The 21,497-nt window shown below is 49.6% G+C and overlaps 1 protein-coding gene across 2 annotated transcripts in view; it reads left to right on the top strand.

Moving 5' to 3' along the window:
- cwf19l2 (CWF19 like cell cycle control factor 2) overlaps positions 1-21,497 on the top strand; it is a 42,977-nt gene extending 21,480 nt beyond the window's left edge. For both annotated transcript variants that reach the window (XM_045703991.2, XM_045703992.2), the window contains exons 12-19: positions 161-289; positions 529-666; positions 19,760-19,972; positions 20,063-20,179; positions 20,305-20,460; positions 20,554-20,634; positions 20,844-20,945; positions 21,079-21,497. In XM_045703991.2, coding sequence (XP_045559947.1) covers positions 161-289; positions 529-666; positions 19,760-19,972; positions 20,063-20,179; positions 20,305-20,460; positions 20,554-20,634; positions 20,844-20,945; positions 21,079-21,219 — 1,077 coding nt within the window. In that variant the 3' untranslated portion in view covers positions 21,220-21,497. The remainder of the gene's footprint in view (positions 1-160; positions 290-528; positions 667-19,759; positions 19,973-20,062; positions 20,180-20,304; positions 20,461-20,553; positions 20,635-20,843; positions 20,946-21,078) is intronic.

Genomic DNA, 21,497 nt, shown 5'->3' on the forward strand with positions numbered 1-21,497 from the left:
CCACTGTCGTGTTCCCCTTACAATAACACTGGATTCTTTATTTTACTGTAGAATATGAATGCACTTCTTCCATAATGTCTGCTATGTGATGAATCGTGTTTGCATATGTTTTTCTGTTCTATGTTAGTCTCCATAACCCTCTCCCTCTCTGTTTGTTCAGCCTCCAGGTCAAACAGAGGAGGACCAGGAAGTACTTCTCTTCAGAACAGACCAATCGGGTCGCGCCTGGCCGGTTAATGCCTCTTCGGAACCCCAGGAGCCCAGAGGAGGACGTAGGAAAAAGAAGGCGGTGAGCAGTGTGTGTTATGATAGGTTGTGTGAGATGAGGTCACGGTGTCTGGACTTGCCTGGGAGTAAAGAGCTGTATCACAAATTGATTTTGCCCCGTCAACAATACAAACACAGTCTCCCTCTCAGATGAACTGTGCTTATGTAAACAGTTCTGAAGTATATTCTCTATTGGTTACACATGGGGATGGGGAAAGAGTGATATTTTCAGAATTATAATGGTGTCTCTCCCCTGGTCAGATTGAGACCCACAGGGATGGGGAGCGTATGAGATACTTCCAGGATGATGACAGTGTGGGTCTTCATGAGATGGTCCGCAGGGAGAAGATGAGCTCTGCAGAGGACCAGAACTCCCTCTACGCACGCATGGCTGGCAAGGTACGCTGCATTCGCTACAAACAACCTGTCCTGTCTGTAAAATGTAAATGTGCTCATCCAATACACCAATCTGGCAACCTAGAACACCATAGAGTTTTGGACCATTTAAAAAATGTTTTGTCTTAATCTGTGTTTATTTGAGGTCATTTAGAGTCCATACTGCAGAACCACTAGCAGGGTAGAGTTTGTTCCCCTATCAAGACTGGCATTGCTCTGTCAGTGACCATTTCCAGGGTTTCTGGGTTAAGTAACCCTCGGTTACAGCAGAACACCGTAGTAGGTAGCTACCCAATCAGTGACGAGGAGGGAACTACTCGTTATCCTAGCATCTGTAAAAAAAAAAAAAATTAAAACGGTTTTATACAATTCTTGTATATATTGTTTTTCAACCTCCGCCCTCCCCCCTCTCTCTGGAATTAAAACAATAAAATGTAGATTTCCAGTTCAGCAGCAGTGAGCTCCCTTTCTACTCAAGAGGTGGAGGGCGTTGTAGGGCAGCCTCAGTGTGTGTCTGCAGGGTGAGGAGACAGTCTGGGCACGTTGTCAGGGGGATGTCAGGACTGGGTGTAGGGATCACTGAGGTCCAGCTGTTGTCAAGTTAAACATCGTTCACAAGCAGTGTCCTCCTATGTGATAGAACTGGATGATGTCAAGTGTTTTTCTGAGTACTGACCGGCACCGAGACCTCTATCCAGGCCACAGGAGATTGGTGACGGCTTAATTGGGGAGGACGTATTCGTTGTAATGGCTCGAGCTGAAAAAGTGCAATGGTATCAAACGCATGGTTTCCAGGTGTTTAATTCCATAATCTCCGTTCCAGGCATTATTATGAGCCGTCCTCCAGTCAGCAGCCTCCTGTGATTCAGGCACTGTGTTGTTGGCCTCCTGACTACCCACGTAGAGCTATTTGAACTGTAAGCAATACACACCCACTTCCCCAGATACTCATTGAGGTTGTGCAGCTTCAGTGGTCTCAGGAGATCCTCACAGGTTAGAGGGACTGCCTGGGAGCCCCCCACTGAGAGAAGGCCCAGGACAACAGTGACACACACACACTGCCAGCATCACTATAACTCCTCAATATGTCCCTCCTGTAGTCTCACTCTGCCTGTTGATCAAATGTTATTTGTCACATGCGCTGAATACAACAGGTGTAGGCCTTACAGTGAAATGCTTACTTACAAGCCCTTAACCAACAATGCAGTTTTAAGAAAATATACCTAAAAAAATAATAAATAAAGTAACAAATAATAAAAAACAATAGCGAGGGTATATACAAGGGGTTGCGGTACAGAGTCAATGTGCGGGGGCACCGGCTAGTCGAGGTAATTGAGGTAATTTATACATGTGGGTGGAGTTACTAAAGTGACTTATGCATAGATAATAAAAGAGTAGCAGCAGTGTAAAAAAGAGAGGGGGGGGGGGGCAGTGCAAGTAGTCTGGGTGCCATTTGATTAGATATTCAGTAGTCTTATGCCTTGGGGGTAGAAGCTGTTCAGAAACCTCTTGGACTTAGACTTGGTGCTCTGGTACCACTTACCGTGCGGTAGCAGAGAAAACAGTCTGACTAGGGTGGCTGGAGTCTTTGACAATGTTTAGGGCCTTCCTCTGACACCGCCTGGTATAGAGGTCTTGGATTGCAGGAAGCTTGGCCTCAGTGATGTACTGGGCCGTACACACTACCCTCTGTAGTGCCTTGAGGTCAGAGGCCGAGCAGTTGCCATACCAGGCAGTGATGCAACCAGTCATGATGCTCTCATAGAACCTTTTGAGGACCTAGTCTCCTGAGGGGGAAAAGGTTTTGTTGTGCCCACTTCACAGCTTCTTGGTGTGCTTGGACCATGTTAGTTTGTTGGCTATATGGTCACCAAGGCACTTGAAGCTCTTAACCTGCTCCACTGCAGCCCCGTCGTTGAGAATGGGGGTGTGCTCGGTCCTCCATTTCCTGTAGTCCACAATCACCTCTTTGGTCATGTTGAGGGAGAGGTTGTTGTCATGGCACCACACTGCCAGGTTTCTGACCTCCCTATAGGCTGTCTCGTCATTGTTGGTGATCAGGCCTACCACTGTTGTGTCATCGGCAAACTAAATCATGGTGTTGGAGTCATGCCTGGCCGTGCAGTCATGAGTGAACATGGAGTACAGGAGGGGACTGAGCACGCACCCCTGAGGGGCCCCCGTGTTAAGGATCAGCATGGCGGATGTATTGTTACCTACCCTTACCACCTGGGGGCTGCTCGCCAGGAAGTCCAGGATCCAGTTGCAGAGGGTGGTGTTTAGTCCCATGGACCTTAGCTTAGTGATGAGCTTTGAGGGCACTATGGTGTTGAACGCTGAGCTGTAGTCAATGAATAGCATTCTCATATAGGTGTTCCTTTTGTCCAGGTGGGAAAGGGCAATGTGGAGTGCAATAGCGATTGCATCATCTGTGGATCTGTTAACTTTTTGAGGCTAGCGTCCCACCCACCGTGCAGCCAGTGAAAAATCAGAGCACCAAATTCGAAAACAACAAAATGTCATAATTCGAATTTCTCAAACATACAACTATTTTACACCATTTTATAGATAAACATCTCCTTAACCTGTTATGGCTAGGGGGCAGTATTTTCACGGCTGGATAAAAAACATACCCGATTTAATCTGGTTACTACTCCTGCCCAGTAACTAGAATATGCATATAATTATTGGCTTTGGATAGAAAACACTCCAAAGTTTCTAAAACTGTTTGAATGGTGTCTGTGAGTATAACAGAACTCAAATGGCAGGTCAAAACCTGAGAGATTCCTTTACAGGAAGTGGCCTGTCTGACCATTTATTGTCTTTCTTTGACATCTCATTCAATTACAAAGGATCTCTGCGGTGACGTGACACTTCCCACGGCTCCAATAGGCTCTCGGAGCCAAGGAAAAAACTGAATGTCGTCGTTCCAGCCCCAGGCTGAAACACATTATCGCCTTTCTCAAGTGGCCGATCAAGGGACTGTGGGCTTAGGCGCGTGCACTGGCCGCCCCCGTCTTTGTGTTTTTTCCTCTGTTTGCCGAAAAGGAGATTCTCGGTCGGAATATTATCGCTTTTTTACAAGATAAATTGCATAAAAATTGATTTTAAACAGCGGTTGACATGCTTCGAAGTACGGTAATGGAATATTTAGAATTTTTTTGTCACGTAATGCGCCATGCGCATGACCCTGATTTACCATTTCGGATAGTTTCTGGAACGCACGAACAAAACGCCGCTATTCGGATATAACGATGGATTATTTTGGACCAAACCAACATTTGTTATTGAAGTAGCAGTCCTGGGAGTGCATTCTGACGAAGACAACAAAAGGTAATCAAACTTTTGTAATAGTAAATCTGATTTTGGTGAAGGCTAAACTTGCCGGGTGTCTAAATAGCTAGCCCGTGATGGCTGGGCTATGTACTTAGAATATTGCAAAATGTGCTTTCACCAAAAAGCTATTTTAAAATCGGACATATCGAGTGCATAGAGGAGTTCTGTATCTATAATTCTTAAAATAATTGTTATGCTTTTTGTGAACGTTTATCGTGAGTAATTTAGTAAATTGTTAATAAATTCCCCGGAAGTTTGCGGGGGGTATGCTAGTTCTGAACGTCACATGCTAATGTAAAAAGCTGTTTTTTGATATAAATATGAACTTGATTGAACAAAACATGCATGTATTGTATAACATAATGTCCTAGGTGTGTTATCTGATGATCATCAAAGGTTAGTGCTGCATTTAGCTGTCCTCTGGGTTTTTGTGACATTATATGCTAGCTTGAAAAATGGGTGTCTGATTATTTCTGGCTGGGTACTCTGCTGACATTAATCTAATGTTTTGCTTTCGCTGTAAAGCCTTTTTGAAATCGGACAGTGTGGTTAGATAAAGGAGAGTCTTATCTTTAAAATGCTGTGAAATAGTCATATGTTTGAAAAATTGAAGTTTTGGGATTTTTGAGGAATTTGTAATTCGTGCCACGCCTATCATTGGATATTGGAGCAGGTGTTCCGCTAGCGGAACGTCTAGATGTAAGAGGTTAATCTAACCACATTGTCCGATTTCAAAAAGGCTTTACGGCGAAAGCATGAAGTTAGATTATGTTAGGATAGTACATAGACAAAAAATTACACACAGCCATTTTCAATGCAAGGACAAGCGTCACCAAAAGCAGACAACCAGCTAAAATTATGCACTAACCTTTGACAATCTTAATCAGATGACACTCCTAGGACATTGTTAGACAATACATGCATTTTTTGTTCTATCAAGTTAATATTTATATCCAAAAACCCCATTTTACATTGGCGCGTGACGTTCAGAAAATGTATTTCCCAAAAAACTGCCGGTGAATCAGCACAACAATTTACAAAAATACTCATTATAAACGTTGATAAAATATTAAACTGTTATTCAAAGAATTATAGATTAACATCTCCTGAATGCAACCACATTGACAGATTTCAAAATAACTTTACTGGGAAAGCACACTTTGCAATAATCTGAGTACTGCGCTTAGAAAAATACATCAGGCAATTACAGATACCCGCCATTTTGGAGTCATCTAAAACTATAAATTGCATTAGAAATATTCACTTACCTTTAATAATCTTCATCAGAAGGCACTTCCAGGTCCACAATAAATGTTGTTTTCTTAGATAAAGTGAATAATTTATGTCCAAATAACTCCATGTTGTTTGCGCGTTCAGTAAGCTACTCAAAATGTAGGACGCGCGAGGAGAATATCACGACGAAAAGTCCAAAAAAGTTCTGTTTACGTTTGTTCAACCGTTGTAAAGCATCAATCTTTAGGGCCTTTAGAACGTGAAAATTCAGTAATATTCCAACCGGATGATTCCATTGTCTTGAAAAACGTTTTGGAACAGAGCTACCTCCTCACATGAAAGCGTGCCAATGAACTGATGTCCTTCCCTGGGTCACCAAATTCCCAGCCTTCTTGTTCGGTCTCTGTTCATCATAGACGCCTCAAACAACTTTCTAAAGACTGTTGACATCTAGTAGAAGCTTTAGGAAGTGCAAAATGAACCCTAACTCACTGTGTGTTCGATTGGCAATGTCTTGAAAAAACCTGGTGCTTGTAGTTTTCTTTCCTGGTTGTATTTTTCTCAGGTTTTTGCCTGCCATATGAGTTCTGTTATACTCACAGACACCATTTAAACAGTTTTAGAAACTTCAGAGTGTTTTCTGTTCAAATCTACTAATAATATGCAAATATTTGACTCTGGGCCCGAGTATTAGGCTGTTTACTCTGGGCACACTTTTCATCTGAAATCGAAAATACTGCCCCCTATACCTTGAAAGGTTAAGGAGGTATGCAAATTGGAGTGAGTCTAGGGTTTCTGGGATAATGGTGTTGTGAGCTATGACCAGCCTTTCAAAGCATTTCATGGCTACAGACGTGAGTGCTACGTGTCGGTAGTCATTTAGGCAGGTTACCTTGGTGTTCTTGGGCACAGGGACTGTGGTGGCCTGCTTGAAACATGTTGATATTAGACTCGGACAGGTTGAAACTGTCAGTGAAGACACTTGCCAGTTGATCAGCGCATGCTCGCAGTACACGTCCTGGTAATCCGTCTGGCCCAGCGGCGTTGTGAATGTTGACCTCTTTTAACCTGTCTGGGCGAGGTGGGACGTTTGCGTCCCACCTAGTCAACAGCCAGTGGAATCGCGTGGCACAAAATACAAATACCTCAAAAATGCTATAACTTCAATTCCTAAATCATATGACTATTTTACACCATTTTAAAGACAAGACTCTCGTTTAATCTAACCACATTGTCCGATTTCAAAAAGGCTTTACAGCGAAAGCAAAGCATTAGAATATGTCAGGAGAGTACCCTGACAAAAATAATCACACAGCCATTTTCAAAGCAAGCATATATGTCACAAAAACTAAAACCACAGCTAAATGCAGCACCACACCTTTGATGATCTTCATCAGATGACACTCCTGCCACATCGGACGAGCGTCGGAGCCGGTGTAGTACGATTCGATCTTAGTCCTCTATTGATGCTTTGCCTGTTTGATTGTTTGTCGGAGGGCATAGCGGGATTTTTAATAAGCTCCTTGAAAGATATCGTGCACATATTTGTTTACAAATATGCATTTTCTTACCGGAGACTGCTGTTCTATCCTGCCGATGCAGTGTAAAACCCGCCAGCTGTATGTTAATCATTTCGTTGTTCAGCCACGACTCGGTGAAACAAAAGATATTACAGTTTTTAATGTCCAGTTGGTAAGATATATTTGCATTTAGCTCGTCAAATTTATTTTCTGCCATTGTCTGCTGGCCAGTAGTACGGATGGCAAGGGCAGATTAGCCACTCGTCGGCGGATCCTCACAAGGCACCCTGATCTCTTTCTCCTGCGAATGACGGGGATGAGGGCCTGTTCGGGTGTCTGGAGTAAATCCCTCTTGTCCGACTCAATAAAGAGAAATTCTTTGAAGCCAGAGTACAGCGATAGCTAGTCTTTTATACGCTCAGACATTTGCTCTCAATGGCACAACAGGTCCAGGAACATAGGTTCTTTGCACTTTCTGTGGTTCCCTGTTCCATCACTGTTGCTGAATCTAAACAAGGGAGTCCCATTCAGGGAGCAGGGTACCATTTGGATTTACTAAAGTCCCCTCCTTTATCTTAATAAAGTGACCATGTCTGTGTTAGTTTTGGACCATCAGGACAGTCAAGGCCATTGTAAAACCGTGTCCCAGTAGTTGTATCTTACTCATACCAGATTTCATATTCCAATTAACGGAGGGAGGGAGGGAGGGATGGATGGAGAGGGAGGGAGGGGGATGGAGAGGGAGGGATGGATGGATGGATGGAGAGGGAGGGAGGGAGGGAGGGATGGATGGGGAGGGAGGGATGGATGGATGGATGGATGGATGGAGAGGGAGGGATGGATGGGGAGGGAGGGATGGATGGATGGAGAGGGAGGGATGGATGGGGAGGGAGGGATGGATGGATGGATGGAGAGGGAGGGATGGGTGGAGGGATGGATGGAGAGATGGAGACTGGGAGAGGGATGGATGGAGAGGGATGGATGGATGGAGGGATGGATGATTGGGGATGGAGAGGGAGGGAGGGAGAGGTGAAGGGGGAAGGAGAGGGGAATGGGGGGAGAGGGAGAGAAGAGGATGTGAGAGAGAGGGAGACGGAGGGAGGGATGGGGAGATGGGAATGGGGAGAGATCGTTAGGGGGACAGATGTCGATGGAGGGGGATGGGGAGAGATCGTTAGGGGGACAGATGTTGATGGAGAGGAAGGGAAGGGGATGGAGAGGGGGAGATGTGGATGGAGAGGGGGAGATGTGGATGGAGAGGGGGAGATGTGGATGGAGAGGGGGAGATGTGGATGGAGAGGGGGAGATGTGGCTGGAGAGCGGGGGAGATGGGGGCTGGAGAGCGGGGGAGATGGGGGCTGGAGAGCGGGGGAGATGGGGGCTGGAGAGCGGGGGAGATGGGGGGCTGGAGGGCGGGAGAGATGAGGGCGGGAGAGATGGGGGCTGGAGAGGGCGGGGGAGATGAGGGCGGGAGAGATGGGGGCTGGAGAGGGCGGGGGAGATGAGGGCGGGAGAGATGGGGGCTGGAGAGGGCGGGAGAGGGCGGGAGATGGAGAGGGAGGGAGAAAGGGGGAGATGGGGAGACATGGGGATGGGGAGAGATGAGACGGAGAGTTGGGGCTGGAGAGAGGGAGAGTTGGGGCTGGGGAGAGGGAGAGTTGGGGCTGGGGAGAGGGACTGTTGGGGCTGGGGAGAGGGAGAGTTGGAGATATGGGGGAGAGTTGGGGATATGGGGGGAGAGATGGGAGGGGGGGAGAGGGAGATGGGATATAGATGGAGAGAGAGAGAGGGAGATGGGGGGGGATGAGAGAGGGAGATGGGATATAGATGGAGAGAGAGAGAGAGGGGGATGGGGGCTGGAGAGCGGGGGAGATGGGGGCTGGAGAGGGCGGGGGGGAGAGGGCGGGAGAAAGGGGGAGAGGGCGGGAGAAAGGGGGAGATGGAGAGGGAGGGAGAAAGGGGGAGATGGGGATGGGGAGACATGGGGATGGGGAGAGATGGGGATGAGGAGAGATGGAGAGGGAGAGTTGGGGCTGGAGAGAGGGAGAGTTGGGGCTGGGGAGAGGGAGAGTTGGAGATATGGGGGAGAGTTGGGGATATGGGGGGAGAGATGGGAGGGGGGGAGAGGGAGATGGGATATAGATGGAGAGAGAGAGGGAGATGGGGGGGGGGGATGAGAGAGGGAGATGGGATATAGATGGAGAGAGAGAGAGAGGGGGATGGGGGCTGGAGAGGGGGGGGGATGGGGGCTGGAGAGCGGGGGAGATGGGGGCTGGAGAGGGCGGGGGGGAGAGGGCGGGAGAAAGGGGGAGATGGAGAGGGAGGGAGAAAGGGGGAGATAGGGATGGGGAGACATGGGGATGGGGAGAGATGGGGATGAGGAGAGATGGAGAGGGAGAGTTGGGGCTGGAGAGAGGGAGAGTTGGGGCTGGAGAGAGGGAGAGTTGGGGCTGGAGAGAGGGAGAGTTGGGGCTGGAGAGAGGGAGAGTTGGGGCTGGGGAGAGGGAGAGTTGGGGCTGGGGAGAGGGAGAGTTGGGGCTGGGGAGAGGGAGAGTTGGAGATATGGGGGAGAGTTGGGGATATGGGGGGAGAGATGGGAGGGGGGGAGAGGGAGATGGGATATAGATGGAGAGAGGGAGATGGGGGGGGGGGGGATGGAGAGAGGGAGATGGGATAGAGATGGAGAGAGAGAGAGATGGGGCGAGATGGAGAGGGAGACATGGGGAGAGATGGAGAGGGAGACATGGGGATGGGGGAGAGATGGGGAGAGGGAGACATGGGGAGACATGGGGAGAGGGAGACATGGGGATGGGGAAAGATGGGGATGAGGAGAGATGGGGATGGGGGGACATGGGGATGAGGAGAGATGGAGAGGGAGAGGGAGATGGGAGAGGGAGATGGGATAGAAATGGAGAGAGGGAGATGAGGGAGATGGGATGGAGAGAGAGAGAGATGGGGATGGAGGGAGAGAGGGGGTGGAGAGAGGGGGATGGAGGGAGAGAGCATTATTAATAAACTCTTGGAGACATCGGACTTGCCATGGTGATTCAAAATGAAAGCGACAAAGTTGCACCCTTTTAGCTCTCTCTCCTGTGTGGGCTATATCATTAGCGCCACACACACTCTCCTTAAGCAGGGACTAGACTCTATAAATACTACTACAGTTACCATGACATGGTGACTATAAATACTACATCTAATCATTTTTATATTTATAATGTGCATGGAGAGAAAGTAATTGTCTCAACACCACTACCCTGGTCCTTATGGCTTTAACACTGTCCCTGTTTCCTCCTCATCCACCACCCTGGTCCTTATGGCTTTAACACTGGCCCTGTTTCCTCCTCATCCCCAACCCTGGTCCTTATGGCTTTAACACTGGCCCTGTTTCCTCCTCATCCACCCCCCTGGTCCTTATGGCTTTAACACTGGCCCTGTTTCCTCCTCATCCCCAACCCTGGTCCTTATGGCTTTAACACTGGCCCTGTTTCCTCCTCATCCCCAACCCTGGTCCTTATGGCTTTAACACTGGCCCTGTATCCTTCTCATCCACCCCCCTGGTCCTTATGGCTTTAACACTGGCCCTGTTTCCTCCTCATCCGCCACCCTGGTCCTTATGGCTTTAACACTGGCCCTGTTTCCTCCTCATCCACCACCCTGGTCCTTATGGCTTTAACACTGGCCCTGTTTCCTCCTCATCCACCACCCTGGTCCTTATGGCTTTAACACTGGCCCTGTATCCTTCACATCCCCAACCCTGGTCCTTATGGCTTTAACACTGGCCCTGTTTCCTCCTCATCCACCACCCTGGTCCTTATGGCTTTAACACTGGCCCTGTTTCCTCCTCATCCACCACCCTGGTCCTTATGGCTTTAACACTGGCCCTGTTTCCTCCTCATCCCCAACCCTGGTCCTTATGGCTTTAACACTGGACCTGTTTTACTCCTCATCCCCAACCCTGGTCCTTATGGCTTTAACACTGGACCTGTTTTACTCCTCATCCCCAACCCTGGTCCTTATGGCTTTAACACTGGCCCTGTTTCCTCCTCATCCCCACCCTGGTCCTTATGGCTTTAACACTGGCCCTGTTTCCTCCTCATCCACCACCCTGGTCCTTATGGCTTTAACACTGGCCCTGTTTCCTCCTCATCCACCCCCCTGGTCCTTATGGCTTTAACACTGGACCTGTTTCCTCCTCATCCCCAACCCTGGTCCTTATGGCTTTAACACTGGCCCTGTTTTACTCCTCATCCACCACCCTGGTCCTTATGGCTTTAACACTGGCCCTGTTTTACTCCTCATCCCCAACCCTGGTCCTTATGGCTTTAACACTGGCCCTGTTTCCTCCTCATCCCCACCCTGGTCCTTATGGCTTTAACACTGGCCCTGTTTCCTCCTCATCCACCACCCTGGTCCTTATGGCTTTAACACTGGCCCTGTTTTACTCCTCATCCACCACCCTGGTCCTTATGGCTTTAACACTGGCCCTGTTTTACTCCTCATCCACCACCCTGGTCCTTCCTTATGGCTTTAACACTGGCCCTGTTTCCTCCTCATCCACCACCCTGGTCCTTATGTCTTTAACACTGGACCTGTTTCCTCCTCATCCCCAACCCTGGTCCTTATGGCTTTAACACTGGCCCTGTTTCCTCCTCATCCCCAACCCTGGTCCTTATGGCTTTAACACTGGCCCTGTTTCCTCCTCATCCCCACCCTGGTCCTTATGGCTTTAACACTGGCCCTGTTTCCTCCTCATCCCCACCCTGGTCCTTATGGCTTTAACACTGGCCCTGTTTCCTCCTCATCCACCACCCTGGTCCTTATGGCTTTAACACTGGCCCTGTTTCCTCCTCATGCCCAACCTTGGTCCTTATGGCTTTAACACTGTCCCTGTTTCCTCCTCATCCACCACCCTGGTCCTTATGGCTTTAACACTGGACCTGTTTCCTCCTCATCCCCAACCCTGGTCCTTATGGCTTTAACACTGGCCCTGTTTCCTCCTCATCCCCAACCCTGGTCCTTATGGCTTTAACACTGGCCCTGTTTCCTCCTCATCCCCAACCCTGGTCCTTATGGCTTTAACACTGGCCCTGTTTCCTCCTCATCCACCACCCTGGTCCTTATGGCTTTAACCTTGGCCCTGTTTCCTCCTCATCCACCAACCTGGTCCTTATGGCTTTAACACTGGACCTGTTTCCTCCTCATCCCCAACCCTGGTCCTTATGGCTTTAACACTGGCCCTGTTTCCTCCTCATCCCCACCCTGGTCCTTATGGCTTTAACACTGGCCCTGTTTCCTCCTCATCCACCACCCTGGTCCTTATGGCTTTAACACTGGCCCTGTTTCCTCCTCATCCCCAACCCTGGTCCTTATGGCTTTAACACTGGCCCTGTTTCCTCCTCATCCACCACCCTGGTCCTTATGGCTTTAACACTGGCCCTGTTTCCTCCTCATCCACCACCCTGGTCCTTATGGCTTTAACACTGGACCTGTTTCCTCCTCATCCCCAACCCTGGTCCTTATGGCTTTAACACTGGCCCTGTTTCCTCCTCATCCCCAACCCTGGTCCTTATGGCTTTAACACTGGCCCTGTTTTACTCCTCATCCCCACCCTGGTCCTTATGGCTTTAACACTGGCCCTGTTTCCTCCTCATCCACCACCCTGGTCCTTATGGCTTTAACACTGGCCCTGTTTCCTCCTCATCCACCACCCTGGTCCTTATGGCTTTAACACTGGCCCTGTTTCCTCCTCATCCCCAACCCTGGTCCTTATGGCTTTAACACTGGCCCTGTTTTACTCCTCATCCCCAACCCTGGTACTTATGGCTTTAACACTGGCCCTGTTTCCTCCTCATCCACAACCCTGGTACTTATGGCTTTAACACTGGCCCTGTTTTACTCCTCATCCCCAACCCTGGTCCTTATGGCTTTAACACTGGCCCTGTTTCCTCCTCATCCACCCCCCTGGTCCTTATGGCTTTAACACTGGCCCTGTTTCCTCCTCATCCCCAACCCTGGTCCTTATGGCTTTAACACTGGCCCTGTTTCCTCCTCATCCCCAACCCTGGTCCTTATGGCTTTAACACTGGCCCTGTTTTACTCCTCATCCCCAACCCTGGTCCTTATGGCTTTAACACTGGCCCTGTTTCCTCCTCATCCCCACCCTGGTCCTTATGGCTTTAACACTGGCCCTGTTTCCTCCTCATCCACCACCCTGGTCCTTATGGCTTTAACCTTGGCCCTGTTTCCTCCTCATCCACCAACCTGGTCCTTATGGCTTTAACACTGGACCTGTTTCCTCCTCATCCCCAACCCTGGTCCTTATGGCTTTAACACTGGCCCTGTTTCCTCCTCATCCACCCCCCTGGTCCTTATGGCTTTAACACTGGACCTGTTTCCTCCTCATCCCCAACCCTGGTCCTTATGGCTTTAACACTGGCCCTGTTTCCTCCTCATCCCCACCCTGGTCCTTATGGCTTTAACACTGGCCCTGTTTCCTCCTCATCCACCACCCTGGTCCTTATGGCTTTAACACTGGCCCTGTTTCCTCCTCATCCCCAACCCTGGTCCTTATGGCTTTAACACTGGCCCTGTTTCCTCCTCATCCCCAACCCTGGTCCTTATGGCTTTAACACTGGCCCTGTTTTACTCCTCATCCCCACCCTGGTCCTTATGGCTTTAACACTGGCCCTGTTTCCTCCTCATCCACCACCCTGGTCCTTATGGCTTTAACACTGGCCCTGTTTCCTCCTCATCCACCACCCTGGTCCTTATGGCTTTAACACTGGCCCTGTTTCCTCCTCATCCACAACCCTGGTACTTATGGCTTTAACACTGGCCCTGTTTTACTCCTCATCCCCAACCCTGGTCCTTATGGCTTTAACACTGGCCCTGTTTCCTCCTCATCCACCCCCCTGGTCCTTATGGCTTTAACACTGGCCCTGTTTCCTCCTCATCCCCAACCCTGGTCCTTATGGCTTTAACACTGGCCCTGTTTTACTCCTCATCCCCAACCCTGGTCCTTATGGCTTTAACACTGGCCCTGTTTCCTCCTCATCCCCACCCTGGTCATATTGGCTTTAACACTGGCCCTGTTTCCTCCTCATCCACCACCCTGGTCCTTATGGCTTTAACCTTGGCCCTGTTTCCTCCTCATCCACCAACCTGGTCCTTATGGCTTTAACACTGGCCCTGTTTCCTCCTCATCCCCACCCTGGTCCTTATGGCTTTAACACTGGCCCTCTTTCCTCCTCATCCACCACCCTGGTCCTTATGGCTTTAACACTGGCCCTGTATCCTTCTCATCCACCACCCTGGTCCTTATGGCTTTAACACTGGCCCTGTTTCCTCCTCATCCCCACCCTGGTCCTTATGGCTTTAACACTGGCCCTGTTTCCTCCTCATCCACCACCCTGGTCCTTATGGCTTTAACACTGGCCCTGTTTTACTCCTCATCCCCAACCCTGGTCCTTATGGCTTTAACACTGGCCCTGTTTTACTCCTCATCCCCAACCCTGGTCCTTATGGCTTTAACACTGGCCCTGTTTCCTCCTCATGCCCAACCCTGGTCCTTATGGCTTTAACACTGGCCCTGTTTCCTCCTCATCCCCAACCCTGTTCCTTATTGCTTTAACACTGGCCCTGTTTTACTCCTCATCCCCACCCTGGTCCTTATGGCTTTAACACTGGCCCTGTTTCCTCCTCATCCACCACCCTGGTCCTTATGGCTTTAACACTGGCCCTGTTTCCTCCTCATCCACCACCCTGGTCCTTATGGCTTTAACACTGGCCCTGTTTCCCCCTCATCCCCAACCCTGGTCCTTATGGCTTTAACACTGGCCCTGTTTTACTCCTCATCCCCAACCCTGGTACTTATGGCTTTAACACTGGCCCTGTTTCCTCCTCATCCACAACCCTGGTACTTATGGCTTTAACACTGGCCCTGTTTTACTCCTCATCCCCAACCCTGGTCCTTATGGCTTTAACACTGGCCCTGTTTCCTCCTCATCCCCACCCTGGTCCTTATGGCTTTAACACTGGCCCTGTTTCCTCCTCATCCACCACCCTGGTCCTTATGGCTTTAACACTGGCCCTGTTTTACTCCTCATCCCCACCCTGGTCCTTATGGCTTTAACACTGGCCCTGTTTCCTCCTCATCCACCACCCTGGTCCTTATGGCTTTAACACTGGCCCTGTTTCCTCCTCATCCACCACCCTGGTCCTTATGGCTTTAACACTGGCCCTGTTTCCTCCTCATCCCCAACCCTGGTCCTTATGGCTTTAACACTGGCCCTGTTTTACTCCTCATCCCCAACCCTGGTACTTATGGCTTTAACACTGGCCCTGTTTCCTCCTCATACACAACCCTGGTACTTATGGCTTTAACACTGGCCCTGTTTTACTCCTCATCCCCAACCCTGGTCCTTATGGCTTTAACACTGGCCCTGTTTCCTCCTCATCCACCCCCCTGGTCCTTATGGCTTTAACACTGGCCCTGTTTCCTCCTCATCCCCAACCCTGGTCCTTATGGCTTTAACACTGGCCCTGTTTCCTCCTCATCCCCACCCTGGTCCTTATGGCTTTAACACTGGCCCTGTTTCCTCCTCATCCACCACCCTGGTCCTTATGGCTTTAACCTTGGCCCTGTTTCCTCCTCATCCACCAACCTGGTCCTTATGGCTTTAACACTGGCCCTGTTTCCTCCTCATCCACCACCCTGGTCCTTATGGCTTTAACACTGGCCCTGTTTCCCCCTCATCCCCAACCCTGGTCCTTATGGCTTTAACACTGGCCCTGTTTTACTCCTCATCCCCAACCCTGGTACTTATGGCTTTAACACTGGCCCTGTTTCCTCCTCATCCACAACCCTGGTACTTATGGCTTTAACACTGGCCCTGTTTCCTCCTCATCCACCACCCTGGTCCTTATGGCTTTAACACTGGCCCTGTTTCCTCCTCATCCACCACCCTGGTCCTTATGGCTTTAACACTGGCCCTGTTTTACTCCTCATCCACCACCCTGGTCCTTATGGCTTTAACACTGGCCCTGTTTTACTCCTCATCCCCAACCCTGGTACTTATGGCTTTAACACTGGCCCTGTTTCCTCCTCATCCACAACCCTGGTACTTATGGCTTTAACACTGGCCCTGTTTTACTCCTCATCCCCAACCCTGGTCCTTATGGCTTTAACACTGGCCCTGTTTCCTCCTCATCCCCAACCCTGGTCCTTATGGCTTTAACACTGGCCCTGTTTTACTCCTCATCCCCAACCCTGGTCCTTATGGCTTTAACACTGGCCCTGTTTCCTCCTCATCCCCACCCTGGTCCTTATGGCTTTAACACTGGCCCTGTTTCCTCCTCATCCACCACCCTGGTCCTTATGGCTTTAACCTTGGCCCTGTTTCCTCCTCATCCACCAACCTGGTCCTTATGGCTTTAACACTGGACCTGTTTCCTCCTCATCCCCAACCCTGGTCCTTATGGCTTTAACACTGGCCCTGTTTCCTCCTCATCCACCACCCTGGTCCTTATGGCTTTAACACTGGCCCTGTTTTACTCCTCATCCCCAACCCTGGTCCTTATGGCTTTAACACTGGCCCTGTTTCCTCCTCATGCCCAACCCTGGTCCTTATGGCTTTAACACTGGCCCTGTTTCCTCCTCATCCCCAACCCTGTTCCTTATTGCTTTAACACTGGCCCTGTTTTACTCCTCATCCCCACCCTGGTCCTTATGGCTTTAACACTGGCCCTGTTTCCTCCTCATCCACCACCCTGGTCCTTATGGCTTTAACACTGGCCCTGTTTCCTCCCCATCCACCACCCTGGTCCTTATGGCTTTAACACTGGCCCTGTTTCCCCCTCATCCCCAACCCTGGTCCTTATGGCTTTAACACTGGCCCTGTTTTACTCCTCATCCCCAACCCTGGTACTTATGGCTTTAACACTGGCCCTGTTTCCTCCTCATCCACAACCCTGGTACTTATGGCTTTAACACTGGCCCTGTTTTACTCCTCATCCCCAACCCTGGTCCTTATGGCTTTAACACTGGCCTTGTTTCCTCCTCATCCACCACCCTGGTCCTTATGGCTTTAACACTGGCCCTGTTTTACTCCTCATCCCCACCCTGGTCCTTATGGCTTTAACACTGGCCCTGTTTCCTCCTCATCCACCACCCTGGTCCTTATGGCTTTAACACTGGCCCTGTTTCCTCCTCATCCCCACCCTGGTCCTTATGGCTTTAACACTGGCCCTGTTTCCTCCTCATCCACCACCCTGGTCCTTATGGCTTTAACACTGGCCCTGTTTTACTCCTCATCCCCAACCCTGGTCCTTATGGCTTTAACACTGGCCCTGTTTCCTCCTCATCCACCACCCTGGTCCTTATGGCTTTAACACTGGCCCTGTTTCCTCCTCATCCACCACCCTGGTCCTTATGGCTTTAACACTGGCCCTGTTTCCTCCTCATCCCCAACCCTGGTCCTTATGGCTTTAACACTGGCCCTGTTTTACTCCTCATCCCCAACCCTGGTACTTATGGCTTTAACACTGGCCCTGTTTCCTCCTCATCCACAACCCTGGTACTTATGGCTTTAACACTGGCCCTGTTTTACTCCTCATCCCCAACCCTGGTCCTTATGGCTTTAACACTGGCCCTGTTTCCTCCTCATCCCCAACCCTGGTCCTTATGGCTTTAACACTGGCCCTGTTTTACTCCTCATCCACCACCCTGGTCCTTATGGCTTTAACACTGGCCCTGTTTCCTCCTCATCCCCACCCTGGTCCTTATGGCTTTAACACTGGCCCTGTTTCCTCCTCATCCACCACCCTCGTCCTTATGGCTTTAACACTGGCCCTGTTTTACTCCTCATCCACCACCCTGGTCCTTCCTTATGGCTTTAACACTGGCCCTGTTTTACTCCTCATCCCCAACCCTGGTCCTTATGGCTTTAACACTGGCCCTGTTTCCTCCTCATCCCCAACCCTGGTCCTTATGGCTTTAACACTGGCCCTGTTTCCTCCTCATTCCCAACCCTGGTCCTTATGGCTTTAACACTGGCCCTGTTTTACTCCTCAACCACCCCCAAAATCTCAATTTTGATTTCTTCAGTCAAGATGGTCTGATAACCAGTTAATAGCTCTATGGTCTTAAAATGTTGTACATCTGTCTCCTGTATCAATGTTTGTCTGGGTTTAGTTTTACCTTACCGCATGCAAATATATATTTTCAGCAGCTGGATGCATCTACACTATGCCTAAATCCTAGACCTGGTATTTCTGTTGATGTTTCAATGGTTCCAGGGTAGGATAGCTAGTCTTTAATGGGGCCAGGGTATGATGGCTAGTCTTTAATGGGGCCAGGATAGGATAGCTAGTCTTTACTGGGGCCAGGTTAGGATGGCTAGTCTTTTTAATGGGGCCAGGGTAGCATGGCTAGTCTTTAATGGGTCCAGGGTAGGATGGCTAGTCTTTAATGGGGCCAGGGTAGAATGGCTAGTCTTTTTAATGGTCCCAGGGTAGGATGGCTAGTCTTTAATGGGGCCAGGGTAGAATGGCTAGTCTTTAATGGGGCCAGGGTAGGATAGCTAGTCTTTAATGGGGCCAGGGTAGAATAGCTAGTCTTTAATGGTCCCAGGGTAGGATAGCTAGTCTTTTTAATGGGGCCAGGGTAGCATGGCTAGTCTTTAATGGGTCCAGGGTAGGACGGCTAGTCTTTAATGGGGCCAGGGTAGGTTAGCTAGTCTTTAATGGGGCCAGGGTAGGATGGCTAGTCTTTAATGGGGCCAGGGTAGGATGGCTAGTCTTTAATGGGGCCAGGGTAGATTGGCTAGTCTTTAATGGGGCCAGGGTAGGATAGCTAGTCTTTAATGGGGCCAGGGTAGGATAGCTAGACTTTAATACGCTACTGTATTTTCTTCCCCATACCTTCTATGTCGTAACCGGTCGGATTCCAGAAGCATTTGCTGTTTGCACTTTCTTGGTTCCCTGTTCCACCATTTGTTGCCCAATCTAAACAAGGCAAAGTCCCATTCAGGGTGTAGGGTACATGTGTGGCCCAGGTAGAAGTTGTCTAAAATTCCAGCATTGAGGTGTGGCCATTAACCACAGGTCTGTGTGTGTAATTGATTCATTATCCACGGCAATAAAAGCCCCACACTGGCCCAGCACACATAGTCAAACATGCACTTATCACATCTCTGCCTTAGTATCTGTAAACAGCTTTAGCTAGAGCGAGTGTCTCCCCTTTGCTCTGTCTGAGAGAGAAAGAGGAAATTAGTTCTGGAATTAGAGTAGAGCAAAAGGAGCTAATATTAGATCAGCCTTTTGTTCCTGTTCTAGAGTCTTCCCTCCTGAAGGGAGGCACTGGTAGAGGTGTGGTATGGGTGATGCAGTTCTGACTACCCAATGAGGTGTTGGGTTTTCATGGGTGATAAGGTGATGGAGTGCACACACCATGCTCGCACACATACAATAGACTAGATGGACATGATGTAGACACACCTAGGCCTGCTTTCACACAGACCCAGACCTGTCAATCAGTCAGGACAGGGTGTGGCGACACGACATCCCCACAGCTCACCGTGTCCATGGAGACGCCTCTCTGTCACTGCCATAAAAATAAAATCCTAGAACTGAACCAACACAACTTTTCAAAGCACCCTCCTATCTTGTTTCTATGTGCGATGTGAATAGTGGGAATATTTGCCCGCTGTTCGATGCTCCCTAGTGTGATGTTTATTCAGCTACAGCAATGACGTCTGTTAACTGACCCGGCTACAGCAGTATGGAGTTGTATTGATACACTGATTGATTAGCCCTTTGGGTCTCTCTGTGTGTGTGTGTGTGTGTGTGTGTGTGTGTGTGTGTGTGTGTGTGTGTGTGTGTGTGTGTGTGTTGAAAAAGGTAACTCAAGGCCGTGCACCGACTCATGGGGAAATCGCTATGATAAGTAAATAATCACACATTAGGCAAACAGTGAGCAAACAAACATTTCTCTCTCTCTCCCTCAGATGATGGGGAAGACAGACGATGACAACTACACCCTGGATGACATGTTTGTTTCCAGCGTGGCTCAGAGAGAGGGCGAGGGGCGAGACGAGGAGAGGATGAGGAGCAGAGCCATAGCGGAGCACAGGCGACTGGCCGTTACCATGGAGAAATGCCATCACTGCTTCAGCAACCCCGAGCTCCAGAAACACCTGCTCATCGCCATAGGAACCAAGGTGAGGAAGGAGGGTTTGGCCCATTGGGGTTTGTAGTGTCAGGTTGGGGTGTGTCAGTGTGTTTTTTGACTGGTGTGTGTGTCTCCGCAGGTGTATCTGAGCCTGCCTGGAGGTGTGTCTCTGACAGAGGGTCACTGTCTGATCACTCCACTGCAACACCACTGCTCTGCCACTGGATTGGATGAGGACGTGTGGACCGAGATCCAGGTCAGCCAATCAAAAACTCTTCTACAGCCTAGACATGCCCTCCCACCTTTCCGATTTTCATTGATTTGTCTAGAAGGCAGGGTTTGGCGTTTGTGTGTGACGTTGTGTGTTTGTCCTGTGTGCAGGTGTTCCGCAGGGCGCTGGTGCAGATGTTTGAGTCTCAGGATCAGGACTGTGTGTTTATGGAGACCCACATGAACCCAAAGAGACGCCAGCACATGGTCCTGGAGTGTATCCCTCTACCCAGAGAACTGGGAGACATGGCTCCTATCTACTTTAAGGTGTGTGTGTGTGTGTGTGTGTGTGTGTCTTCCTATAGAAACCATCTATAGAATAGATGAGCTGTCTGGGTTAATACTGTGTGTGTCCTACAGAAAGCCATCATGGAATGTGATGAGGAGTGGGCGATGAATAAGAAGGTTGTGGATCTCTCCTCCAAAGACATCCGCCACGCTGTAAGTTATACCTCCATCTTCTCTTTCCTCCTTCCCCACTCCTGAAATGTTTTCATCCCTCTTTCCCCCTGTCTGTCCCTCCCTCCCTGCATGCCTCCCTCCCTCTACTAAGCTCCAGGACCAGGTGCCTGTCTCTGCCCCTGAGAGAGGCTTTTTAGGGGTGTGTATTCTGTGAGTGTGTGTATGACGGTGTGTTCTCTCTGTGCCAGGTGCCGCGGGGTCTGCCATATTTCTCAGTAGACTTTGGTCTTCAGGGGGGCTTTGCTCACGTCATTGAAAACGAACACAAGTTCCCCCACTACTTTGGCAAGGTCAGTGAATTACAACCTCTATGGGGTGCTTTTACTGTCCGCTGTATCACTCTAAACCTTCTCCCTCCTTTCCCCATCCTTCTCCTCTTCCCTCCTCTCCTTCTCTCCCACTCCTCCTCTCCTCTCTCTTCAGGAGATAGTTGGGGGGATGTTGGACGTGGAGCCCAGGATATGGAGGAAGTCCATCAGAGAGAGCTTTGACGACCTGCGGAAGAAAGTCCTTGAGTTCTCCCAGTGGTGGAAACCCTTCGACTGCACCAAGACGGACAGCTGAACCAACCAACCAACACATCTCAATAAACCCCTAGCCCCTGTAAATATACAGTAGATGTAACTGCAAGCCATATGGCGTTAGCCCCCGCCTTGTCCTCTGAGACGAAGACTCTGTCTGCTTTATAATCCTCTGATCCTGTCAACACATTGTTTTACTCCTAGATTATTCTGATTAAATACAGGCAGAAGGCCATGAAATAACTATTTTAAAAGCTGATGTACAATTGTTGTGTATGTTGGGATTCGTTGTTTTACTATCTTAAAAAGAAATAATTATGA

Source organism: Salmo salar, chromosome 20, assembly GCF_965601325.2.
Source record: "Salmo salar chromosome 20, fSalSal1, whole genome shotgun sequence".
Lineage (NCBI taxonomy): Eukaryota > Metazoa > Chordata > Actinopteri > Salmoniformes > Salmonidae > Salmo > Salmo salar.